This window comes from Cetorhinus maximus, chromosome 30 (assembly GCF_964194155.1).
Source record: "Cetorhinus maximus chromosome 30, sCetMax3.hap1.1, whole genome shotgun sequence".
NCBI lineage: Eukaryota > Metazoa > Chordata > Chondrichthyes > Lamniformes > Cetorhinidae > Cetorhinus > Cetorhinus maximus.
In genome coordinates this window covers 11,351,602-11,379,039 of record NC_135908.1, presented here as the reverse complement: position 1 = coordinate 11,379,039, position 27,438 = coordinate 11,351,602, and the positions used below count along the sequence as shown (strand labels likewise).

The 27,438-nt window shown below is 42.3% G+C and overlaps 1 protein-coding gene across 2 annotated transcripts in view; it reads right to left on the bottom strand.

Moving 5' to 3' along the window:
* The window catches only part of lrrc49 (leucine rich repeat containing 49), a 232,231-nt gene that overhangs the window by 183,172 nt on the left and 21,621 nt on the right, over window positions 1-27,438 (bottom strand). Inside the window, exon 6 of one of the 2 annotated variants that reach the window (XM_078532455.1) lies at window positions 17,755-17,958. The exons of the other annotated variant lie outside the window; for it this stretch is intronic. Within the exon in view, the coding sequence (XP_078388581.1) occupies window positions 17,755-17,958 (204 nt within the window). The remainder of the gene's footprint in view (window positions 1-17,754; window positions 17,959-27,438) is intronic. 2 annotated transcript variants of the gene reach the window in all.

Sequence of the window (27,438 nt, the reverse complement as noted above, 5' to 3'; positions counted from 1 at the left end):
CAACATTTAGAATTTAGATGGTGACCAAAAGCTTCACATAGCTATGCTGTCTTTAAATCTCTTCAAAAATTATTCTACAAGAAAGAATTTTTGGCTTATGCTTGAAAAGACAGGATAGGTATTTTCTCCGAGCTTAGAATTAGATTTGCAGTAGCTCTCCAGAAAAAAACAGTACCAATTCATTTGGATAATAAAGTTTAACTGTCCAAATTCCTGCAGTATACTCTGCCTGTGGCACAATATTCTGTACACTGCTCAGTGACATTCTCTGGGGTCACAAAAGGAATGTATCATTTGGTGTATGTGTAACAGGAAAAACTCTTCATCTCATCTTCGAACAGATATATCTTGCTGCATCCTGGGACTCAGTTTGCACAGCTATAATTCCACTGCAAGATTCTTATGACCTTACCAGATATCTATACATCTATCTAGATGGCTTCTGACTGATAATTACTAGGAGCTCTAACCACTGTTACAAAAAAAATAACTGCACAGGATAACAAGAAGCCTTGTCAGAACCCACATAGGTGCACCTGGAGTTGAATGGCACCTTGAGTGTTATTTCATTCCATCCTCAGAGATTCTATCTCAGCCAGTGGCTCAGAGAATATTTGCTGCACTAAATCATTAAAGAGGGCAAAGGGCAAGGTTTTGGTGCCAGGATGAACAAAATTTATTAACATCTGTTTCAAGAACCAATATTTCACTTTCTCTGCAGACTCTGCAGAAGTTATGTCACATGAACAATGCGCTGATTTGAGCTTTTATTAATGAAATGAGTCGAACTGACATGTGCTCTATACATTAATGGACTTGAGGCCAAATTACATTACTTCAAGCTCTCTAAAGACTGAAGTTAGACCTCTAGTGGTTTCAGCCTTCTTCGCACAGTTAATCTCAGATCACTGTTTAAAAACATCTTGCAAAATACTAGTTTTACAAGCAAATTAAGCCAAGTACTTCAAAATTATCTAATGGGTGTATTGAGTGAGATCATGTCACCTGAACCACCACATTCCTGTTACTCATTTAAAACACCCATTACATGGAAACATAGAAAAATAGGAGTAGCTCATTCGGCCCCTCGAGCCTGCTCCACCATTCAATATGATCATGGCTGATCCTCCTTCTCAACGCCATACTCCCGCTCTCTCTCCATACACCTTGATGCCTTTAGAGTCTGGAAATCTATCTATTTTCTTCTTAAATATATTCAGTGACTTGGCCTCCACAGCCCTCTGTGGTAGAGAATTCCACAGATTCACCAACCTCAGAGTGAAGAAGTTTCTCCTCATCTCTGCTCAAAATATGCATCCATTTTTCTAGATTATTTTTGCATTCACTTTTCACTGAATTGAGCCAAGAGCCTTGAGCCTCTCTAACTATACTATTTAAGGATGATAGGTACATGCAATTTTCCCACAAATTGTTCTGAGGGAAGCAAGGCCTCTTTTGTCCAAAGCTCTGTTGTTTCACAAGCTGTTCAATATATTTATAGGAACATGGGACTTAGGAGCAAGCCATTCAGCCCTTCGAGTCTGCTCCGCCATCCGATAACATCATGGCTGAACTGGCTGAGGTCTCAACTCCACATTCCTGTCCGCCCCCAAAACCTTTGACTTCTTTGTCCATCAAAAATCTATCTAACTCAGCCTTGAAATAATTTAATGACCCAGCCTCCTCTGCTTTCCAGGGAAGAGAATTCCACAAACTAATGACACTCAGAAAGAATTTCTCCTCAAACTCCATATTAAAAGGGAGACCTCTTATTCTTAAACAGTGTCCCTTAGTTCTAGTCTTGCCCCACAAAAGGAAACATCCCCCTGGTATCCACTCCATCAAGTCCCCTCAGGATCTTATATGTTTCAATAATATCACCTCTCATCCTTCTTAACTCCAATAGGTATAGCCCAAGCTGTTCAACCTTCCTTCATATGACAAGATTTCATCCCAGGAATGAGTCGAGTGAACCTTCTCTGAACTACTTCTAACGCAATTATATCCTTTTTCAAATAAGGAGACCAAAACTGTTTACAGTATTCCAGATGTGGTCTCACCAATGTCCTGTACAGCTGCAATAAAACTTCCCTACTTTTATATTCCATTCCCTTTGCAACAAACGCCAACATTCCATTTGCCTTCCCAATCACTTGCTGAACGTGATTACTTACTTTCTGTGATTCATGTACCAGGACACCCATACCCCTCTGTACCACCTGATTTATTTATATTTACCTAATCAAATGCAGTTTATCAACATCAGTGATAAAGATTAGAATTATATTTACCAGCACACAAAGATTTTTGTTCAAATGCTGCAAACTGTAAAGTTACCATCCTATTTCTGAACATCTTGCTTTCCTTAATTCCTGTCTAAATACTGGTCACTGAGAGATGCTCTAATCCCAATAATTAGCATGTGTTTACTTTCACATTTTAGAGTGAAATGCCTTTGAAGATTTAAGCCATAGAGTGCTTCTACATTTCTGGTGGTTTAAAATTAGAACCTTCAGTCAGTAATCCACAAACTCCATCTCTGCTCTGCCATTATGGAAGACTCAAGTCAATAGGCTTTAGGTACTTATATTTGTCTCATGCAAGTGAAAACAAACTGAACCACTCAGTGTTCAGTTGAAGTAACGACAACCAAATTATTTACTTTAAACCTAGGCTACCCATCTAAAGAGTTGCTCTTTATAAATTAGCCACACTATTCTGCTTCAGAAGATACTTTTAAAAATATTTTTCAGATACAGGTGCATGAAAGTAGCACACTTCCGAGGCAGCAAATAGCTCTTCATGAAATGACTCACGAAGAGCAAATTAGAAAGAGCCTTAGGGCAATGACATCCCTGAAATTCTTCACACAGCCCATAAATTTCACAGAATGCTCAGGTGACAGCTGACAGGCTCCCGTGCTTGATGGATATTACTCAAAGTACTGCTGCACAAGTAATTTAATTACAACATACCTTTACTCAAGATTTTGAAACCAAAGAGATCTAACTTCCTTTGAGACTTCTGTCATCTCCTATGAGGCTCTTATAAGAATTGTCATCTTTCAATCAGATGCGTTGTTAGGCAGCTGACTCTGTGCACATGCCTCGCTCCTTAAAAGTCCCAATCACAAAGACAAAAACTATTACATACTTCTCATCAAGTTCAAGAATCCAGTCACCATGATGGAAAATGTCCATATGTGGAAATAGACAGGGTTAGGCATGTCTGTACCACCATTATTGGTAAGTAGTCATGAGAACTTACACTGACAAAGGTGACTGAGTAAGCAACTGGTGAGAGAAGACTGATGCCCACATAACTGCATCCCTGAAAGAGTCAGCACCTTCAAGAAAGGAGAAGGGAGGGGGGAAATCAAGGGAATACGTGACAATGAGCTGACAGCACTTAGTGTAATGATCTCGGTTTTTATTCTTTTGTTAGACTCTGAAAGTGCAGGTAATTACCAAAAAAAAAATGAAGCCACAAGGTTCACGGTTTAAACAAAAGAATTTTACTACACAAAAATCAAAGAACATGAATACTAATAAATACAATATCTTAAATAGTCAGTTACATTAATGATAATAAGAGTACAATGAACTCAGTTATTTATAATCTAAACTGAACTCTTTAAATCATGAGTTCTGATGAAGAGTACATTCGACTCAAAACATTAACCCTGTTTCTCTGTCCACAGATACTGCCAGATTCGTTGAGTATTTCCGTACTTTCCATTTTTATTTCATTTTTCAGCACCCGCAGTGTTTTGGTTTAATTTTGTTCTTTAAATTACATTTCCTTCTACACCCATTAAACTTACAATCCCAATTAACTCAAGTTAGATACGTATCAAAAATTGGGAGATTAATCACATGGTCTGAGTACTACTTCAAAGATTCGTATAAGGGTTGAGATTTCTTGGGCCTTCTGCTTACTTCCAGCAAGGTTTTCCTTTCAAATCTCCTCCACCTGTCCTACGGTTGCAAACTCCTGTTCACCACAGGTATCACTTGCATCGGATCAGAACTTTCCCGGTTCTAATATTTTTTAACTATTGGGGTTTTGCATCTGAAACTCACTGGGCTGAATTCTCCAGTCGACAAGTGGAGGCGGGGCCTGTTCGACAAAGCGTGAAATGACACACAGTGACGTCAGGCGGGTGTCCCGACATCACCGCGCGTCATTTAGATTTCCAAGTCAGCTGCGCGCTCACTGAACTGTCAAAGGCCTATTAAGGCCTGTTAAAAACTAATTTAAGCAATTAAATGAGCTGTCACCCAACCTTAAGGTTGGCAGGCAGGCGAAGAGCCCAGGCGGCCTTCGCATTTTTCAAGGAACCTCATCCACGGGCAGGATGAGGTTTCATGAAGTGTTTAAAAGTTCAATAAAAACTTTTAAAATAATTCTTCGACATGTCCCAGCTCATGTGACAGTGTCACATGAGGGGGCATGTTTTAAAAGTTTTTAATTACTTTATTTCAGTTTTTAAATATCAAACTGATCTCCCTGAGGCACCTCTGTGCCCTTTCGCGCATGCGCAAAAGAGCGCCTGCCCCGACTCAGGGAATCCCCCCCGCCCGCACAGGGAGTGCTCAGCACTTCGGGGCAAGCGTCAAGCTAGACGGGCCATAATTGGCCCGCCCACGTAAGATGGCAGCGCTGCCCTGATCGGGGGCGCCAATCGGGTTCATGCCTGACCCCGCACAACCCCCCAGCGGGGGGAAAATTTTTCCCTCTCTCTCTCTTTGCTCAGCTATACCAGAAGTCCAACTCATTGTTACGAGTCCTTCAGTTAACAAGAGTTTAAACTGCTATGGAGCCAAAACAAAGCTTAATGCTTCCTATTCATTGTGGAGTACATTCATTGACGAGTATTACATTTTCTCGAAAAATAACTAACTGAACACTCTATATTAGCATCATCATCTTTTAACAATACATCTCCTACACCCACATCACTAGCATCAATTGCTATCTTGAAAGCTTTGGAAAATTTGAAGCAGCCAATACAGCCTTTAATCTCTCGAAGCCAGTCTGACAAGGCTCCATCGAGTCATATTTGACTCTTTTCTTCAATAAATTTATTAATGAAGCGGTTCCTATGCCAAAATTCAGAACAAACTTCCTTAAAATTGTGAGGAACCACAGTATTTCTCATTTAGTTTTAGGAATGGCCAAGTCCATAATCGCTTATACTTTAGCTTCTCTGGGCAACACTTGACCTTGCCCCACGACATATCCTAAAAAAATGACGTTGGCCTCAGTAAATTCACCTTTCATCAAATTAATCACTAAGCCAGCTTTTTGCTTGAATAACTTACTGAGGTGTTTTCCATGGTCTTTCCAAGGGTTTATATAAACAACACGGTTCAATAGTCCATTGATAACTTGGTTTGTTAGCCTTTGAAAAGTAGCTGGTGCACTCTTCATTCTGAATGGCATCACTTTACAATGATCAATGCAAGATCTTTGAGTTCCACCAGGTTTTGCTACCAATACAACTGATGAACTCCACTGCTTTGACTCAGTTCAATTATATCATTATCCAACATCAAGGTGATTTTTTCTCTGGCTTGAGCCAATTTCTCAGGGTTCAGTCTATAAAGGTTTTGCTTAATGTGTGGAGTACTTCCTACATCAACATCATGCATTACTAAAGAAGTTCAGTCTATCTCTAAACATTGGCTCATATTCTTTTAGCAATTTGACTATGTCACCCAACTCTGTTGGAAGATTAACATTTTATCCAATTTTTTTTAGCACCTCTGTATTGACCAATCATCACTGGGGATTCAACTTGAAAACTTTCAAGTTCAGTCTCATCATTTGAAACCTGGTCATATCACTCTCTTCCTTCATTACAACCTGAAGTAGTCATTGGTTGGTTATCCTCTCTGTCATAATACCATTTCAGCATATTTATGTGACACGCTTGTTGAGTTCTCCTACTATCTGTTGGATTAAAAATATAGTTTACCTCATTAAGTTTCTTTTTAACCTAATAGGGTCCACTAAATCTAGTCTTCAGTGGTTCACCCTGCATAGATAACAGAACCAATAGTTTATCCCCAGGTTGAAAAGTGTACCCTTCAACTGTCTTATCTGATGGTTTTTTCATCACTTATTGAGAAACCTTAAGGTGTTTTCGAGCAACTCTGCATGCTTTTTGACAGCCTGTCTCAGAATTTAGACATAGTCTAAGAGAGTAATTTTCTCTTCCTGATCCATCAATTTCTCTTTAATAAATTTAAGTGGTCCTCTTACTGTACGTCCATAGAATAACTCAAAAGGACTGAAACCTGTTGATTCATTAGGTGCATCCCTAATTATAAACAATAAAAATGAAAATCCTCTATCCCGATCCTCTGGATATTCAAGGCAATAATTTTTGATCATAGTCTTTAAGGTTTAATGGCATTATTCCACTGCCCCTTGCCACTGTGGGTGATTTGCAGTTTAATTGCTTTTTTTATTCATTCACGGGATGTGGGCTTCACTGGCTGGGCCAGCATTTATTGCTCATTCCGAGTTGCCCTTGAGAAGGTGGTGCTGAGCTAACTTCTTGAACCGCTGCTGTCCATGTGGTGTTGGTACACACACACACACTGTTAGGAAGGGAGTTCCAGGGTTTTGACCCAGTAACAGTGAAGGAACGGTGATATATTTCCAAGTCAGGATGGCAAGTGACTTGGAGGGGAACTTCCAGGTGGTGGTATTCCCATCTATTTGCTGCCCTTGTCCTTCTGGATGGTAGTGATCATGGGTTCGGAAGGTGCTGTCGAAGGAGCCTTGATGAATTCCTGCAGTGCATCTTGTAGATGTTACAAACTGCTGCTGCTGTGTATTGGTAGTGGAGGGAGTGATGTTTTGGATAGGGTGCCAATCAAGCGGGCTGCTTTGTCCTGGACGGTGTCAAGCTTCTTGAGTGTTGTGGAACCTGTGCTCATCTAGGCAAGTGGAGAGTATTCCATCACACTCCTGACTTGTGCCTTGTAGATATGGACAGGCTATGGGGAGTTAGGAGGTGAGTCACTCGTTGCCCGATTCCTAGCCTCTGACCTGCTCTTGTAGCCACAGTATTTATATGGCTAATCCAGTTCAGTTTCTGGTCAATGGCAACCCCCAAGATGTTGATAGTGGGGGGTTCAGTGATGGTAATGCCATTGAATATCAAGGGGTGATAGTTAGATTCTCTCTTGTTGGAGATGGTCCTTGCCTGGCACTTGTGTGGTGTGAATGTAACTTGCCACTTGTCAGCCCAAGCCTGGATATTGTCCAGGTCTTGCTGCAATTGGACCTGGAGCTGAGATGATTGACCTCCTACAACCACAGCCATCTTCCTTTGTGCTAGGTATGGCTCCAACCATTGGAGAGTTTTCCCCGATTCTGCTACAGCTCCTTGATGCCACACTCGGTTAAATGCTGCCTTGATGTCAAGGGTAGTCACTCTCGCCTCATCTCAGGAGTTCAGCTCTTTTATCCATGTTTGAATCAAGGCTGTAATGAGGTCAGGAGCTCAGTAGCCCTGGCAGAACCCACTGTGAGCAGGTTATTGCTAAGCAAGAGCCGCTTGATAACACTGTTAATGACTCCTTCCATTACTTTACTGATGATCAAGAATAAACTGATGGGGCAGTCATTGGCCGGGTTGGATTTGTCCTGCTTTTTGTGTACAGGGCATACCTGAGCAATTTTCCACATAGCCGAGTAGATTTATTCTTAAACTGCACACAATTTCCTGAAATACCTGTGAGATAAAACCTGATCCTAGTTCAGATTGAATCTCTTTAGGCAATTCATACCAGCTGAAATCTGAATTAACCGTTCTTTGCAGTAATCTTTAAGGGGATGGCCTCTGGGAACGTCCATGAATAGTTAAAAGATATTGATATCCATTACAGTTTTAGATAAGGGTCCCACACAATCCACTAGAACCCTACAAATGGTTCACCGAAAGTGGGTATAGGGATCAATGGAGCTGGTTTAATTAACAGCTGGAGTTTTAATTGATAGCAGGGTAACTGGTGAGAGTGGGGTGGGCTGGTGAGAGCAGGGGGTTTGGTGAGAACAGGAGGCTGGTGCGAGCTGGTGGGAGGCAGGGAGGCTGCTGAGGGCGGGACCAGGGCTGCTGAGAGCAAGAAGGTGACTGATGAGAGTGGGAAGGGCAGTGAGAGGAAGGGCAGTGAGAGGAAGGGCAATGAGAGAGTGGGGGAGGGGGGTGGGTGCAGTGTCCTTAACAAGAATCCACAATGAAGAATTAAGTTGAATTCAAGCCTGTCATCTTTAAGTTCGGCTGCTCTCCAGGGGGCTCCTACACCACCTTATGGTCGATGGCAGGAATGCAGTACAGCTGCACAAATCACAAGATCCGCAGGCAGCTGCAAGAGTCTCCGAGATTGCTGGTCAATCAAAGCTGTAGAAATACAGGACAATTGGCGTCCTGGGAAGACTAAAAATGGGACACGGGGCAATCAGCAGAATTACGGGATGATCTGATAAAAAATGCAATGGTTGGTCACCTTGTGCTCATGGTACTCTGGTAATTGCAAATCAGCTCACTGGCTACTGTCCTGAACAGCTAAAAATGCACAAACAAAACCAAAATACTGTAGATGCTCAAAATCTGAAATAAAAAAATCATTGCAGCCTCCATTATGAAACCAGAATCATTTGATTTATTAAATTAATCAACAATATTCAACAATAGAAAGGGTTTAAACTAGCTTGTCAGGGGCACGGGAGCCTGCGGGGTAACTCAAATTGGAAGGAGGAAAGCTGGTAACAGGAAGTAGAAAAGTAGCAAGTGAAATTAGAAGGCAGGTGAAACAAATGCGAGCATCAACTAGGCTTAGAACACGGAATAAGTCAAAAAGACCAAGTTAAGGGCACTACCTGAATGCACGCAGCATTTTCAACAAGGTACATGGTTTAAAGGCACAAAAAGGGGATCTTATCGAATGGCAGAGTGGGCTCGAGGGGACGAATGGCCTACATATGACTGAAGAGGAGTCATACGGACTCGAAACATTAACTCTGTTTCTCTCTCCTCAAATGCTGCCAGACCTGTTTAAGTTTTTCCAGCATTTTATGTTTTTATTACAGTACTAATTTAAAGTCAGCCAATTAATCATGTTAAACTGCGATGAAATATTTGCACAATCATCTGCATATGGATCAAAAATATTTTAAACACAATTCAAACATCAGCAAATCCTTGAATCTCGGACCATTGTGGCTACAATTGAATTTGACAATCGCACAGCAGGACATTCTGTTGAAAAGTTCAATTTTGTGATATCTTAGTGACCCCTTTTGGAGAGTACTGGAACAAGCTGTCAGTGTGGATCAGAGTTTTGAATTGTACAATTTACTTGCTATTCAGAATTTTATGCAAGTAAAATGTGATGCAAGCATCTTTGGTAATTCCAGTATTTATTTCCCATCCCTAATTGCTCATGAGAAGGTGAAGGCCAAGCTGCCCTCTTGAACTGTTGCAGTCCATGTAGTATAGCTATACCCACAGTGCTGTTTGGAAGGGAAGTAATGAATGTAAGTATTATTCCACTGAGCCTGACACTTCTTCAGCCAGAGCTCAAAATATCACAGTAACCCTACACTATCACATGCCTCCTGGTGGCCACCTCGACAGCGACACTGGCAATGAATGGAGAATTCACTGACAATGTTCTGCAGTCAAAACAGGAGAAAATGTTTTAAAATTAGAGAGAAATACAGATTTACATAATTTGTTCAGGTTAATGGGAATTTCCTCCACAAATATAACTTATTGGACTCACTATGCTCTGCTCACGATCTTCTGGGGTCAAGATGCACTAAATCTACTTTGGAAAAAGCTGTGACAAAGAATGCTTGAAGAGCACTATCAGATTGATGGTTAAATAAATTTGGAAAATGTCCCATGGTGCTTCATTAAGACCTAATCAAAACAAATGGACAGAGGAAAAGATGATATTGGGAGCAACCAAAAGTTTGGTCAGATGGAATTTAAAAGAAAAGGGAAGTGGAGACAGAGTAGCTCAAGGAGATAAAGAGCAAGGCCTAGAAAGCTGAAAGTCACCAATGTTGAGATAGAGGAAACAGGAGTGTGGTACACGAGGCTAGAGATGAAGAAATAGTTAGTTTGGGGGGTGTGAGGACTGTAATCTGAAGATAGAGAGTGTGAGACCATTAAGGGATTTAAATATGACAATGAAAATGTTGAATTTAAGAATGCTTAGGTTTAGAAGGAGATCAGTGAAGACAGGGATGATGGGTGAGTGGGACAGGATACAGGCAGTGAAGATTTAAATGCGCTGAAGTTTAAAGTATGGAAAATTGGAGGCCAGCCAGGAGAGTTTGGAGTGGTTGGAACTGGAAGTAACAAAGAGATGGATGAAGATTTCAATCACAAATGGACTGAGAGTATGGCAAAGATGGCCAATGTTACAGAGGTAGAATTAAGCAGTTTGTGTGATGGAAAGGATGTGGGCCTAGAAGCACAGCTTAGAATCAATGAAGACAGCTAGATGACTTAACTTGAGGAGCAGCTAGAGAGGGGAATAAAATCAGTGGTACAGGTACGGAGTTGTAGCAGGGCGATGGCGAAGGCTAGACTTTCCAATGTTCAACTAGGGGGGAAATGGCTCATTCAGAACCTTATATTGAACAGTCTGACAGCACAGAGGGCAGTGAAGGAGTAAAACAAAGTGGTTGAGAGGTGATGCTGGTAGCCAGTAGCATACAATTGTAAGTTGACCCCAGGTCTGAAAATGTTGCCAGGAGCCAGCATAGAAACAGGAATAGGCCAATTAGTCCCTCGAACCTGTTTTGCCATTCAATGAGATCACAGCTGATCTGTGACCTAACTCCATAGGTACCTGCCTTATTTCTTAGCACGTAAATGAGGAAAAGGAGAACAAGGATAATACATGGGGAACACCACAGTTGATGCTGTGGTGGTGGAAGATGAAATCACTGCTCAAGATGTTCTGGCTGCAATTAGATAGGTGGAGTAATTCCATTAAGCTGGACAATGTAGGCGAGGTGTTGGAAGGGGCTGGTGTAATCAACATGTCAAGGACAACAGATAGGTCAAGAAGGATGAGGAGGGACAGTGTGCCATGGTCACAGTCACAGAGAAATTCCTTTGTGACTTTGGTTTATTTCAGTGTTGTTTGGGGGGGACCAGGAGCCAGAGTTACAAGTTATGTAAGGACAGAACTAAGTTGTATGTTAGGCATTTTTCTTCTTCCAGAGAATTGGAAACTTGTGGAATAAGTTGTTGATTTTGCTATATTCCTCCAAGTGTAAATGGGGGTGGAGATCACCTTTAAAAAGGCATTTGATTAGGCGCCACACAAAAGATTAATAGGCAAGATAAAAGCTCATGGAGTTGGTGGTGTGATATTTTAGCATGGATAGAGGATTGGTTAACAGACAGAAAGCAGAGTGGGCATAAATAGGGCTTTTTCCAAGTTGACAGGCAGTGAATAGTGGGGTGCTGCAAGGATCAGTGCTGGGGCCTCAGCTATTTGCAATCTATGTTATTGACTTAGATGAAGGGATAGAGTTCAAAGTTTGCTGATGATACCAAGCTAGGTGGAAAGGTAAGCTGTGGAGAGGACACCGAGAGGCTGCAAAGAGATATAGACAGGTTAAATGGGTGGGCTACAAGATGGCAGATGGTATATAATGTAGGGAAGTATGAAGTTATTCACATTGACCGTAAGATTGGAAAAGTAAAATATTTTTTAAAAGGTGTTAAAATTGTAAATGTTGATTTTCAAAGAGACATGGGTGTGCCTGTACAAGGAACACAGAGTTAGCATGCATTTGAAATTCAGGTGTGCATCTACTGGTTCCCCTTTACCTACCCGACTAGTTACATCCTCAAAGGGCTCTAAAAAATTTGTCAAACAGGACTTCCCTTTAGTAAAGCCATGCTGATTTGATCTAATCATACCATGCTTTTCTAAGTGCAATGGTAAGACATCCTTAATAATAGATTCCAGCACTTTCTCCACAACTGATGTTAAGCTACCTGGCTTAATGTTCACTGTTTTCTCCCTCCCTTCTTTTTTGAAAAGAGCTGTAACATTTGACAACTTCCGATCTAATGGGACCGTTCCTGAATCTAAAGAATTTTGGAAAATCATAGACAGCACATCCACTATCTCTGCAGCCATCTCTTTTAGAACCCTAGGGTGTAAGCTATCAGGCCCTGGGGATTTGTCGGATTTTAGTCCCTTGAGTTTCACCAATACTTATTCTCTGATGATACTAGTTTCCTTCATTTTCTCATTCTTTTTAGCCCCTAGGTTACCATCTATTTCTGGTATGAAATTTATCTGATATGAAACTCATGTCTTCTACTGTGAAGACAGACACAAGATATTTGTTCAATGTCTCAGTCATTTCCTCACTCCTCATGATAATTTCTCCTGTCTCTGCTTCTAAAGGACCAATGTTTACTTTAGTGAGTCTCTTCGTCTTTACATACTTATAAAAGCTCTTACAATTTGTTTTTATATTTCTGGCTAGTTTACTCGCATATTCTATTCTTTCCCTTTTTGTCAACTTTCTGGTGGTCCTCTGCTGGTCTCTAAAACACTCCCAATCTTCAGACTTGCTATTGTTATTTACAACATTGTAAGTCTCTTCTTTTAAACTAATACTATCCTTAACTTCCTGAGTAAGCCACGCATTGTTCTTTCTTGCTGAGTTTTTGTTTTTCAATGGAATCAGTTTTATTGAACATTTTGAATTGTTGCTTTCAATGTTCCCCACTGTTCATTTATATCCATACCTTTTAGTCTATTTACCCAATTAACCTTAGCCAGTTCTCCCCTCATAACTATGTAATTGGCTTTGTTTAAGTTTAAGATTCTTGTATGGTATTGGAGAATGTCACATTCAAACTTAACATGGAATTCAATGGTATTATGATCACTATTTCCCAGTAGATCTTTTACTACAACACTACTAATTAACCTTGCTTCATGACAGGTACTAGATCTAAGGTAGCTTAATCTATTCAGTTCTACAATGTCTTGCTCCAAGAAACTGTCATGAAAACACTCTACAAACTCATCTACTAGACCACTCTTGCCAATTTGACTGTCCTGTCTATATGAAGATTAAAGACCCCCACAGTTATCACATTTCCTTTGTTACAAGCTCAAATAATTTCTTGTTTAATGCTCTGTCCAGTTGTATAACTACTGTAAGGGGGCCTAACTACTTCCACTAGTAATTCTGATGGAAGGAGTTTACAGGCCCCCTTACAGGGCGAGTGTCCCGACGTCATCACGTGATATTTCGGTCGCACGTGAGAGTCTGCAGCACGCCCGTCGACAATTAACAGGCCTATCATTAATCAATTAATTAACAAGTATTTTTCAAATATTACAGTTGGCAGGCAGGCGAATTAGCCAAGTGGCCTTGGGGGTTTTTAGGAAACTTCATCCACGGGCGAGATGAGGTTTCCAACCTTTTTTTTTTAAATGTTTTGACATAGTTTTTATTATTTTTCTGTTCATGTGAGTGAGTCCTATATGGGGACATTTTTTTCCGATTTTCAAAATCTTTAATTTTGATTTTAAAATTATTCAGCTCCCTGAGGCAGCTCCGTGCCTTCATGAAGCTTTCAGTGCACATTCCCCCGCGCATGCACAAACCTTTGCGCCCATCCTCCTCCCGCCCCTACCCCAGCAGTGCTGAGCTTCTCAGCACACCTTTCACACTGTCTGGCCGTTAATTTGCCAACCAGCGTGAAATCGCAGTCAGGGGCCGATCGTGGGTGGCGGGCCGTTTTCTGGCCGCTCCCAGGCCCGCCCGCCAAACGACTTAAAAATCTTACCCCTAATTTCCATTCAATCTATTTCATGATCTTCTGAGGCCAGATCCTTTCCCACTAATGTCCTTATGTCATCTTTTACTATCAGGGCTACCCCTCCTTCTTTGTCATTCTGTCTGTCTTTCTGAAATATTGCGTACCCTGGAATGTTTATTTCCCATCCTTGATTGCCTTGTAACCATGGCCGGAAATTTACGGCCCCGTCACAGCAGGGACAGGGCTGTAAAATGCTGTGAGCCATTCCAAACTCCATTGACTTCAGCAGGACTGTAAAATCCCACTGGCGTAAAATTCCACCGCATGTCTCTGTAATGGTGATGACATCTAAATCATTTACCTCTATTTGTGCCACTAATTCGTCTATTTTATTGCAGATGTTTCATGCATTCAGATAAAGAACCTTTAATTTCAATTTTTAACTTCTATTGCCTGCAACATCCTTGATTGCCGATGTACAATTTTTGTTAAACCCTCTGTCCCTTCTGTTCCACTCTACTCATCTTTACCCACATTGCTATACTGTTCTGATGCCTTGACCTTTCTCTTTCGATTTCTAAATCACTCTTCAACTGAGCCCTCCACCACCACCCCGCCATTAGTTTAAAGCCCTGTCCGTAGTCCTGGTTATACGATTAGTCAGGACACTGATCCCAGCCCGGTTCAAGTGCAGCCCATCCCAATGGAATAGCTCACTCTTCCCTGAGTTTCATGCCCATGCCCCATGAATCGAAACCCGTCTTCCTATACCAATCTTTGAGCTATGCGTTTAATTCTCTACTCTGCTTGACCCTAAGCCAATTAGCACTTTACTCAGGTAACAAATCCAGTGCTGATTACATTTTATGTTCTGAGTTTTAATTTGGTACCTAACTTCTCAAATTCTCTTAGCAGAACATCATTCCTGGTTCTACCTATGTCATTGATTCCCATGTGGACCATGGCAATTGGATCCTTCCCCTCCCACTGCAAGTTCCTCTCCAGCCACAAGGAGGTGTCCTTAACCCTGACACCAGGCAGGCAACACAACCTTCGGAGCTGCTGGGCGCGGCTGCAGTGAACAGTATCTATCCCCCTAACTATGCTGTCTCCTATCACTACCACATTTCTCTTCGCTCTCCCCACTTAAATGGCATCTTTCACCAAGGTGCCATGGTCAGTCTGCTCATCCATCTTGCAGCCCTTCTCCTCATCCACACAGGGAGCAAGCACCTCATACCTGTTGGACAAAGTCGGGGCTGAGGCTCCTCCATCACTACATGCTGATTCCCCATACCTGTCTAACTTGCAGTCACATCCTCCTGTTAATGGCCTCTGACCGACTCTAAGGTTCTGCCTAACCTAAGGGGTGTGACTGCCTCCTGGAACAAAGTTTCCAGAACTCTCCCCCTCCCTGATGCCCCGCAATGTCCCCAACTCAGACTCCAGCAGGTATGGTTGTATTTATTAAAACCTTCATGAAATCTCATCCCTCTGAGCCAAAGTTGCCTAAACTGCAGACAAGGTTGGACGCGTCACGCTGGGCGGGCCTTAATTGACCCGCCCACATAAAATGGCGGCGCACAGCCGATCGCAGGCGGCAATTGGCTCGGCGCCCACTCCCGACCGGCCCACCCAGCAGGCAGAAGATTCTGCCCTTGAATTCAGTAGTAATAAGACCACCAAGTCTTATAGGTTTCTTACAAAACTAAATTAAACCTCTTTTGAACTTTACCTCTCTACTAATAAAAAATCTATCATAGTGCCAATTCCAGCAGTGATCTTTGGGAAAAATAAATAAACACACTATTTCTTACTACTTCTGCTGTCTAGGTATACATTACAACCCCTCCTTTGAATTCAAACCACTATAGTTTCTTTAAAAATGCAAATGTTCCCTTTACACTTCACATTCTGAAACTTCCCCATGTTTACCTAATTAACATTTCAAACCTAACTTCTCTTCTTACATCAAGGCATCCAGACTAGCTGCCTCTAATTCAATGAAGTCTCACGCGCACAGACACATCCACTATTACTCTATTTTACAATAAATTCCACTAACATTATAGAAATTATCTCTTCCTGACAATGGAGTTCGATCACAGATCAGCTGCTATCACACTGAAGTGCAGAACAGGCTCGATGGGCTAAATGGCTCACTCCTGTTTCTATGTCCAATTTCACTATTATGTGAAGAGGGCAAAACTGGATACAGTATTCTCCCTCAGGCCTAACCAAGATCTTGTACAATGTCAAAATGTTATGCTATGGTTTAGAGTGAACTGTATTGTGACCCTAGAACCCACTTTGCTTTAGCTATAGCTTCATGGCATTGGTCATGAGCCTTTAGAGATTGATCCATTAAAACAGCCAGATCTCTTCCTTTCACCACGGGCTGTAATTCTGAAGTGAGGAAGCATTCTGAGATTCCAGTTTATTTATCTGGCATCGGAACAGATAATGTAATGTTGGCAATACTCAGCAGACCAGGCAGCATCTGTGGAGGGCAAAACAGAGTTAAAGTTTCAGGTTGATGGCTTTTTGTCAGCCCTAAAATGTTAACTCTCTTTCTCTGTCCATGGATTCTGCTGAGTATTTCCAAAATTTTCTTTTTATCTTGCAGGTTTCTACCAACTGCAATATTTTGCTTTTATGTTAGTTATTATTTATCTGGTACACAGGGGTAGTAGGGGTAGCCGAATGACCTCCCAGGTTGTGGTCAACCCTGTCCTTTTGTGAGCCCTAGGTCCAGCAGGCCAGCTGGTAGCACCTGGAGGGTCCTGTATTCAGGGTTACAAGCGATGGCCAATGGTGAATCTGGCGTATTCTACAGCTGTGAAGGCAGAGGAGCTACAACCTCGGAAGGCAACAAATGGCTGGTGCCAGGCAGCGGATCATCTGGGAAGAGGGTTTATTCCCTTCAAACACACGTAAGGAAGGCAACAAATGACCTCATGCTTTCCTTTTCCTGAGTCAAATATGGTGATTACTAGCAATTCTTATCAAGAAAATAGCATGAATAGGATTGGCACCACTTTTGTTAAACTTGCTCTTAACCAGAACTCCAACAACGAGGTCATCCACCATTGCAATGATCGGAAAGTTTGGAAAATCATGGTCGCCTATGCCACTTGACATGGCACTTAAACAACAACAACACATTTACAAACCACAATCCTGTAGTCTGGCTAAATTCAACTTGTGATGAAATGCATAACAAGATACATTGCATTGTCACCTTACAAGCACATAACAGCTGTTGCACACTGGGAGAAAAGAGTGAATGGTAATAGAGATGGATTATTGAAACAAGAATGAACCATAGGATTGATTCATGATGATAACACCTACAAAAGGTCTTTGTTGCCCATGTCAATTTCTGACCAAAGACCCATCCACCTCCATTTACTTTCTCCCATTCCTCTTCAATCTGTTACCAACTTTATGCAAGGTGAAGTTCATCCAAACTCTCTACCATCAGAGAAGTTGCTCGAGATGCATGACAAGATCACATAAGAAAACCATTCAACCCATTCAGTTATTTCCTTCCCCAGGCTATGTACAATCCACTTGATGCCAGACCTTTTCCACCTATTTCATCTGCTGAGGTGAGATTCTGTAAAGTTTCTTACTGCTCACTCCCAAGTAAATCATGCACAGAGTGCCTTTCTAAAACTGTATCCTACGATTTGCATTACACATTATGTTCTCGGGCATCCTGAGAGAGAAGGCACTATGTAATTTAAATTCTTACTATTCATCTGATGGTTCCAATTAAAAACAATGTTCCAAACTGCTTTGAATCATCTCTGCCTGTTCTTATGCTTAGAATCTTTTATCCCACCCTTAACCAGACATTTGCCTGGCTAAATGACAATGCAATCTACTTCCTGTACTCACTAATCAATGTTTTATACCTGTTTTTGCCCAACATAAGGACACGAAGTGACTTCAGAGAAGAGAGACCAGAGATTTCCTCAATCCGATTGTTGTAAAGGTCCAAAAAAATAAGGCGTCGTAGATTGGAAAGATGCTGGATCTGAGTGATGAGATTGTGCTGGAAATTCAACAAGCGAAGTTGTTGCTCACCCTCCAGAATTGGACAGACTGTTAGGTTTCGCCTGGACAACAAATAAAAATACAAATTGCTGATGGTAAAATATGCACTGTGTGTAAACTGTGGTCTATTATAATATTTCCTTTTGCAACGAGAGCTGAGTAGTTCAAACCAATTAAAAACCACAGTTCTCTTTCCAAAATAAGTGTTTATTTGCAAACAGCAAGGAGCTCAAAGTGTTTTCTGTTGAACATGTTGGGAGGCCACAATGGTAATTTGAAGTACAAATACTTTTGAATGCACTCCAAGGCTTTTTTTAATAGAAGTCATTCCAACGGGGCTTGGGATGAAAGGGGTCAGACACCGACCTGTGGTATTGTGGGTGACAGGGTCAAACACTGGCTTTGCTGGACCTGGTTTCAAAACCAGTGTACATTGATACAATGGAAAGTTCCACTTTCTGTTGCCTTTAAGATACAATGTGAAACATGCACTTGGTCATTTCAAACCAGTCCTAATTGAGCCTCGAGCAAGGAGGAGATCGGGCATCACTTCATGGAATGGTCAGGGCCTGGACTTGGCAGAGAGTAATCAATGGGAGGTAGGAGTACAAGTGACATTCGTTGAATGCGTAAATTCTTCAGTCAGCAATAAACCTGCTGCCCAGGCCCTGCCTTTCCACTCTCAGCCAGCCGGGGTTGCACCTCTATACTGAGGTGAAAAAGTTCTGCAGACTCCTTGCTACATTCTGTACGCCTGAGCATTGCATCACATTAGAAAACTCTGTCAGGGCCCTTAGACTTGTGCATTAATCTGGCCAGCTTCAGGCAAAACTTTAACAAGTCAGTACAAATGTAAATGAGGCACGCAGGAACAGGAGGAAGTCACTCAGCCTCTTCAGTCTGTTACAGCATTCAATTATGTCTGTACCTAAACTCTATTTACCCACCGTAGCTCCATATCCCATGATACCGTCACCTAACAGAAATTTGTCACTCAGTTATGACCCAGCAGCAAGACACAGCATCAGATTAACACATTCTCCTCGACTTAATTCCAACTTGTTTCATTTGAATTTTCATTAATATACATTTTTTTTCAAGCATGCCAAGCCTCCTGTACAATTTTATCTTTATTATTATTCCACGGCAGGTGGTGGACTTTGAATTCAATAAAAATCTGGAATTAAAAGTCTAATGATGACCATGAAACCATTGTCAATTGTTGTAAAAACCCATCTGGTTCACTAATGTCCTTTAGGGAAGGAAATCTGTCGCCCTCACCTGGTCTGGCCTACGTGTGACTCAAGACCCACAGCAATGTGGTTGACTCTTAAATGCCCTCTGAAATGGCCTAGCAAGCCACTCAGTTGTATCAAACAGCTACAAAGTCTCAAAAAAGGAATGAAACCGGACGGACCACCTAGCGTCGACCCAAGCACCGGAAACGACAATGGCAATCTCAACCCTGTTGACCCTGCAAAGTCCTCCTTAATAACATCTGGGGGCTAGTGCAAAAATTGGGAGAGCTGTCTCACAGGCTAGACAAGCAACAGCCTGACATAGTCATCCTCACGGGATCAGACCTTACAGATAATGTCCCAGACACCACCATCACCATCCCTGGGTATGTCCAGTCCCACCGGCAGGACAGACCCAGCAGAGGTGGTGGCACAGTGGTAAACAGTCGGGAGCAAGTTGCACTGGGAGTCCACAACATCAACTCCAGGCCCCATGAAGTCTCATGGCATCAGATTAAACATGGGCAACGAATCCTCCTGCTGGCTACCACTTACCACCTTCCCTGGGTTGATGAATCAGTGCTCCTCCATGTGGAACACCATTTGAACGAAGCACTGAGGGGTGGCAAGGGCACAGAATATACTCTGGGTGGGGGATTTCTATGTCCATCACCAAGGGTGGCTCGGCAGCACCACTACTGACCAAGCTGGCCAAGTCCTAAAGGGCATAGCTGCTAGACTGGATCTGCAGCAGGTGGTGAGGACACCAAAAGGAAGGAAAAATATACTTGACCTCATCCTCACCAACCTGCCTGCCGCAGATGCATCTGTCACATTGAGGATACCCTCCATTGTGTTCTGTGGCACTAGTGCCATGCTAAATGGGATAGATTTCGAACAGAGCTAGCAACTTAAGACTAGGCATCCATGAGGCGGTGTGGGCCATCAGCAGCAGCAGAATTGTACTCAACCACAATCCGTAACCTCATAGCCCAGTTTATCCCCCAGTCTACCATTACCACCAAGCCAGGGGATTAACCCTGGTTCAGTGAAGAGTGCAGGAGGGCGTGCCAGCACCAGACACACCTAAAATGAGGGTGTCAACCTGGTGAAGCTATAACACAGGACTTCTTCTGTGCCAAAAAGCATAAGCAGCAAGTGATAGACAAAGAGCTACGCAATCCCACAACCAATGGATAAGATCTGCAGTCCTGCCACGTCCAGTTATGAATGGTGGTGGACAATTATACAACTCACTGGAGCAGGAGGCTCTACAAATATCCCCATCCTCAATGATGGGGGAGCCCAGCACATCAGTGCAAAAGATAAGGCTGAAGCATTTGCTACAATCTTCAGCCAGAAGTGCCGAGTGGATGATCCATCTCAGCCTCCTCCAGAGGTCCCCAGCATCACAGTCTTCAGCCAATTCGATTCACTCCACGTGACATCAAGAAACAGCTCAAGGCACTGGGTACTGCAAAGGCTATTGGGCCTGACAACATTTCAGCAATAGTACTGAAGACTTATGCTCTAGAAGTTGCCGTGCCCCTCGCCAAACTGTTCCAGTACAGCTACAACACTAGCATTACCCGGCTATGTGGAAAATTGCCCAGGTATGTCCTGTACACAAAAAGCAGGACAAATGCAACCCGGCCAATTACCGCCCCATCAGTCTACTCTCAATCCTCAGTAATGGAAGGGGTCACCAATTGTGCTATCAAGCGGCAACAACCTGCTCACTGACGCCAAGTTTGGGTTCCAACAGGGCCACTCAGCTCCTGACCTCATTACAGTCTTGGTTCAAACATGGATAAATGAGCTGAACTCCTGAGGTGAGGTGGGGTGAGAGTGACTGCCCTTGACATCAAGGCCGCATTTGACCGAGTGTGGCATCAAGGAGCCCTAGCACAACTGGAGTCAAGGGGGATCAGGGGGAAAACTCTCTGCTGGTTGGAGTCATACCTAGCACAAAGGAAGATGACTGTGGTTGTTGGAGGTCAGTCACCTCAGCTCCAGGACATCATTGCAGGAGTCCCTCAGGATAGTATCCTCGGCCCAACCATCTTCAGCTGCTTCGTCAATGACTTTTCTTCCATCATAAGGTCAGAAATGGGGATGTTCGCTGATGATTGCACAATGTTCAGCACCATTCAAACTCCTCAGATGCTGAAGCAGTCCATATCCAAATGCAGCAAGATCTGGACAATATCCAGGCTTGGGCCGACAGGTGGCAAGTGACAGTTCGCACCACACAAGTGTTAGGCAATGACCATCTCCAACAAGAGAGAATCCAACCATCGCCCCTTAATGTTCAATGGCATTACCATCACTGGATTCCTCAATATCAACATCCTGGGGGTTACCATTGACCAGAAACTGAACTGGACTAGCCACATAAATACTGTGGTTACAAGAGCAGGTCAGAGGCTAGGAATCCTGCGACGAGTAACTCAACTCCTGACTCCCCAAAGCCTATCCACCATCTACAAGGCACAGGTCAGGAGTGTGATGGAATAGTCCGCATTTGCCTGGATGAGTGCAGCTCCCACAACACCCAAGAAGCTTGACACTGTCCAGAACAAAGCAGCCCGCTTGATTGGCACCACATCCACAAACATTCACTCCCTCCACCACAGTAGCAGCAGTGTGTACCATCTACATGATGCACTGCAGGAATTCACCAGGGCTCCTTTGATGGCACCTTTTAGAAGGGCAGCAGGTAGATGGGAACACCACCACCTGGGAGTCCCCTCCAAGTCACTCACCACCCTGACTTGGAAGTATATCGCCGTTCCTTCACTGTTGCTGGGTCAAAATCCTGGAACACCCTTCCTAACAGCACTGCGGGTGTATCTACAGCATATGGACTACAGCGGTTCGAGAAGGCAGCTCACCACCACTTTCTCAAGGGCAACTAGGGATAGGCAATAAATGCTGGCCCAGCCAGCGAAGCCCATATCCCGTGAATGAATGAAATAAAAAATTAATTCAAATCATTGAATAAATTGATTTTTGAACAAAATTACCAGGAAAGGGCTGTAGGTTTTATAAACAAAATTTTAACTCCCTCTTCCTTTCAAATTTATGAAATCAATTACATTGCTGGAAAAGTACACACGCACACACAAAACAACCTCCGAAATCCTGAGCAAAAGCCATTTATATGTGAAATGAAGACAGAAAATGCTGGAAATACTCAGCAGGTCTGGCAGCGTCTGAGGAGAGAAAAACAGAATTAATGTTTCAGTTCTGATGTAAGGTCACTGACCTAAAACAGTAACTCTGCTTTTCTCTCTCTTGACAGATGCTGCCAAACATGTTGAGTATTTCCAGCATTTTCTGTTTTTATTTCAGTTTTCCAGCTGTGTTTTGCTTTTGTACCATTTACATCAGTCCCTGTGTAGTCATTCAATGCTACAGCTACATTAAGAATGTGTACAGGTCAGCACCCACAGAAGGGGAATGATTACAATTGCCCCTCCCTATTCTTAAGGGCATTAAATCAGTATGGAAACTGTGACACATTGTGACTTGGTAAATATTTCAAAATAAAAATTAGTAGTTTTCCCCACGTTATTTCACAGAGGAAGTCAAAAACAACTACAGTCTTCAGGGGAAGTGAGAAGAAAGGGCAAGGATAACAGTTCTCTCCCTTCTGATACCGTCCTCTTCCATTCAAAATTTGCCTCATCAACCCCCTCCTCAAAAAAACCACTTATGATCTCTCTATCCCTCCAAATTAGTGCCCATCTCCAACCTCCCTTTCCTCAACAAAGTCCTTCAACATGCCGTCATTTATCCAATCTGTGCTCATTTTTCCAATAACTCACAGCGCCACATGCCAATGAGAGTAGAAATAGGAACATAGGAACAGGAGTAGGCCCATCGAGCCTGCTCCACCATTCAATTAGATCATGGCTGATCATCTACTTCAATGCCACTTTTCTGCACAATACCCATGTCCCTTGATGTCATTAGTCTCCAGAAATCTATCGATTTCTGTCTTGAACATGCTGAATGATTGAGCTTCCACTTCCCTCTGGGGTAGAGAATTCCAAAGATTCACTACCCTCTGAGTGAAGAAATTCCTCCTCATCTCCGTCTTAAATAGCCTACCCCGTATCCTGAGATATGTCCCCTGGTTTTAGACTCACCAGCCAGGAGAAACATCTACATCCACCCTGTCATGCACTGTAAGAATTTTGTAAGTTTCAAAGAGATCACCCCCTCATTCTTTGAAACTCTAGTGAATACAGACCCAGTCTCCTCAGGCTCTCCTCATATGACAATCCTGCCATCCTAGTGAACCTCTGTTGCACTCCCTCTATGACAAGTATATCCTTCCTTAGATAAGGGAGCCAAAACTGTACACAATACTCCAGGTGAGGTCTCAATAAGGCTCTATGTAACTACAGTAAGGCATTCTTACTCCTGTACTCAAATCCCCTCGCGATGAAGGCCAACATATCATCTGCCTTCCTAATTGCTTGCCTGCATGCTAGCTTTAGTGACTCATGAAGAAGGACACCCAGACTTCCCAACCTCTCACCATTTAAGAAATCTTCTGCCTTTCTGCCAAAGTGAATAACTGCACGCTTATTCACATTATATTACATCTGCCATGTTTTGACCTTTCACTTAGACTGTCCAAATCCTCTTGAAGCTTCCTTGCATCCTCCTCATTACTTGCATTCCCACCCAGTTTGGTTTCATCGGCAAATTTGAAAACATCACAAATGGTCCCCACATCCAAATCAATATATAGGTTGTGAACTGCCTTGGGCCTAGCACTGATCCTTGTGGTAACCCATTAGTAACGGCCTGCCATCCTGAGAATTATCTGTTTATTCCTAGTCTCTGCTTTCTGTCTGTTAACTAATTCTTAATCCATTCTAGTATATTTCTCCTGATCCCATGCACTCTAATTTTATTTACTAACCTACTGTGTGGATCTTTATCAAAAACCTTTTGAAATTCCAAACATACCACATCCACTGGTTCTCTTTTATCTACGCTATAAGTAGTATCCTCAAAAACCTCCAACAAATTTGTCAAACATGATTTCCTTTCATAAATCCATGTTGACTCTGCCCAATTTTACAATTATTTTCTAAATGTTCAGTTATCACATCCTTTATAATAGATTCTAACATTTTCCCTACTATTGACATCAGGCGAGCAGGTCTGTAGTTCTCCATTCACTCTCTCTTTCCCTTCTTAAATAGCGGGGTTACATTTGCTATTTTCCAGTTTGATGGAATCTTTCCACAATCTATAGAATTTTGAAAGATAACCACCAATGCATCCACTATCTCTCTAGCCACCTCCTTCAACACTCCAGGATGAAGCTTATCTAGTCAAGGGGATTTATCAATATTCAATCCAGTTAACTTTTCAAGTACTATTCTTTTACTGATACTAAATTCTTTTAGTTCCTCAGTTTCACAAGTCCCTTGGTCGACTAGTATTTCTGGGAGATTTTCTGTATCTTCTTCCGAGAAGACAGACGCAAAGTAAGTATTTAGTTTCTCTGCCATTTCTCCGTTCTCCACTATAAATTCTCCTGTCCCCACCAGTAGTGGGCCCACATTTGTCCAAGTTAATCTTTTCCTTTTCGCATACCTAGAGAAGCTTTTACAGTCTGCCTTTATGTTCCTTGCTAGTTTACATTCATATTCTCTTTTCCCTTTCTTAATCAGTTTCTTGGTCCTCCTTTTCTGGGCTGTAGATTGCTCCCAATCAGGCTTATCACTTCTTCTGGCATCCTTATAAGCCATTTCCTTTGATTTAATGCAATCTTTAACTTCTTTCGTTAACCATGGTTGATTTACCTTTCCTTTTGGGTGTTTGTGTCTTACAGGAATGTACATATGTTGTGGACCATGTAGCACTTCTTTAAATGCCATCAAATCTTTTAGTGTATTTTCTCAACCCACCATAGCCAACTTGTCCCTCATACCTTCATAATTTCCTTTCTTCAGATTTAAGACCCTATTTTCAGAATGAACTATATCACATTCAAAATTAATGCAAAATTCTATCATATTATGGTCACTATTTCCCAAAGGCTCCTTTACAGCAAGGTTATTAATTAGCCATTTCTCATTACACAGCACTAAATCCAAAACTGCCCAATCCCCAGATGGCTACTCAACGTACTGCTCCAGAAACCCATCTCATACACACTGCAGGAATCATAATATAGAGATTATTACCTTTGAGGCTCTGCTTTTTAATTTAATGCCTAGCTTCTCATACTCCCTATGCAGAACTTCTTTCCTAGTCTTATCTCTGTCATTGATGCCTACACGGATCATGACAACTGGAACCTCCCCCTCCTACTCCAAGTTTCTCTCTAGCACTGAGCGGATATCCCGAACCCTGACACCTTCTGGATTCTCATTCTCAGCCGCAGAGAACAGTATCTATCCCCCGTATATACTGTCCCCTACTATCACTATACTCCTTATAACTCCCCCCCACTTGAATGGCTTCCTGTATCATGGTGCCTGCTCATCCACACTACAACCCTCGCTCTTGACAATGTAAGCTGCAAGAATCTTGAACCCGTTGTTCAATTATAAGGATTGAGGCTCCTCCACTCCCACTTTTTTGATACCCTTACTTGTCTGTCTCGCAGTCACACCCTCCTATCCTTGACCACTGACCAAAGCAGATGACGCTAATCTCAGGGGCGTGACTGTCTTCTGGAACAAAGTGTCCCGGTAAATTTCCCCCTCCCCCATGTGTCGCAACGTCTGCAGCTCAGCCTCCAACTCAATGACTCTGAGCCAAAGCTCCTCAAGCTGCAGACACTTACTACAGATGTGGATGCCATGGATTGCAGTGGCATCCAGGAGCTCCCACATGTTGCAGCTGTGACACATCAGATGTCCTGCCATCTTTACTGTGTTAATTAAATTTATTTTTCTTAATTAATTTATAGTTCCCCTCTTCATTGAACTCCCTCACTCACCAAACTCCCAGTCTAAGAATCTGTGCCTCAAGTAGCACTCAGTGCAGACCATGCAGCACTCAGATAGCCCTGTATTTATACTTTCTGAAAAAGAATGATGGCTCAAACTCTGCTAAAAATCAGAAACCAGTTTAAGCTAGCTATCTAACTGACTAGCTCCAGTTGCAGTTCAGAGAATTTGTATATCCCTGTTTAAGCCTGGAAGAAACTTAACTCACCTCTTAACTTGAACAGAAATTTTAATTAGTAATTTTAGTTAATTACTAAAAGTAAACAAAAACTAAACTTTAGAAATGAATAATTAACCCTTAAAATCCCTCACTCATCAAACTCCCAGCCTGACACTCTGTGCCTCAAGCAGCACTCAGTGCCGGCCAAGAAGGTGATTTATTTTTAGAGGCACAGGGCAAGGCTAGAATGCTTAATGAGTACTTTGTATCAGTATTTACTTAGGAAGAGTATGCTGACAAAATTTAGGTGGCAATGGAGATGTTAGAGGTATTGGATGGAGTGACAGCTGATAGGCAGAATATATTGGAAAGGCTGGCTATGCTTAGAATGTATAAGTCATCTGGTTTGGATGGCTTGCATCCAAAGTTGCGAAAGGAAGCTCAGGGGTGGGTGGTCGGGGCGGTGGGGAAGTGGCGGATGGCTGAAGGGTTTGCCATAATCTTCCAATCTTTTCTCAATACAGGGGAGGTGCCAAAGGATTGGAGAGTGACAAATGTGATATCTTTGTTCAAGAATTACATAGGATATAAGGTTATACGGCACAGAAACAGGCCATTAGGCCAAACCAGTCCATGTTGGCCGTCATACTCCATTTGAGACTCCTCCCATCTTTCCACATCTAAATGCAGGGCCCTTACAGTCCAAAACAGAAAAATTTATAATAGAGAACAAGGAAACGGCAGAGCAATTAAACAACTACATTAGCTCTGTCTTCACGGAGGAAGACACAAATAACTTCCCAGAGATACTATGGAGTCAAGGGTCTAGTGAGAAGGAGGAATTGAAGGAAATTAGTATTACTAAAAAAACAGCGCTGGACAAATTAAAGGAATTACAGATCAGTTAGCCTAACATCAGCAGCAGGGACTCTATTATAAAGGATGTGATAATAAGACGCTTAGGAAACATCAACGAGATTAGACAAAGTCAACATGGATTTATGAAAGGGAAATCATGTTTGACAAGCCTACTGGAGTTTTCTGAGGATGTAACTAGCAGGATGGATAATGTAGAACCAGTGGATGTGGTGTATTTGGAATTTCAGAGAGCTTTTGATAAAGTCCCACATATGAGGTTAGTGCGTAAAATTAAAGTAT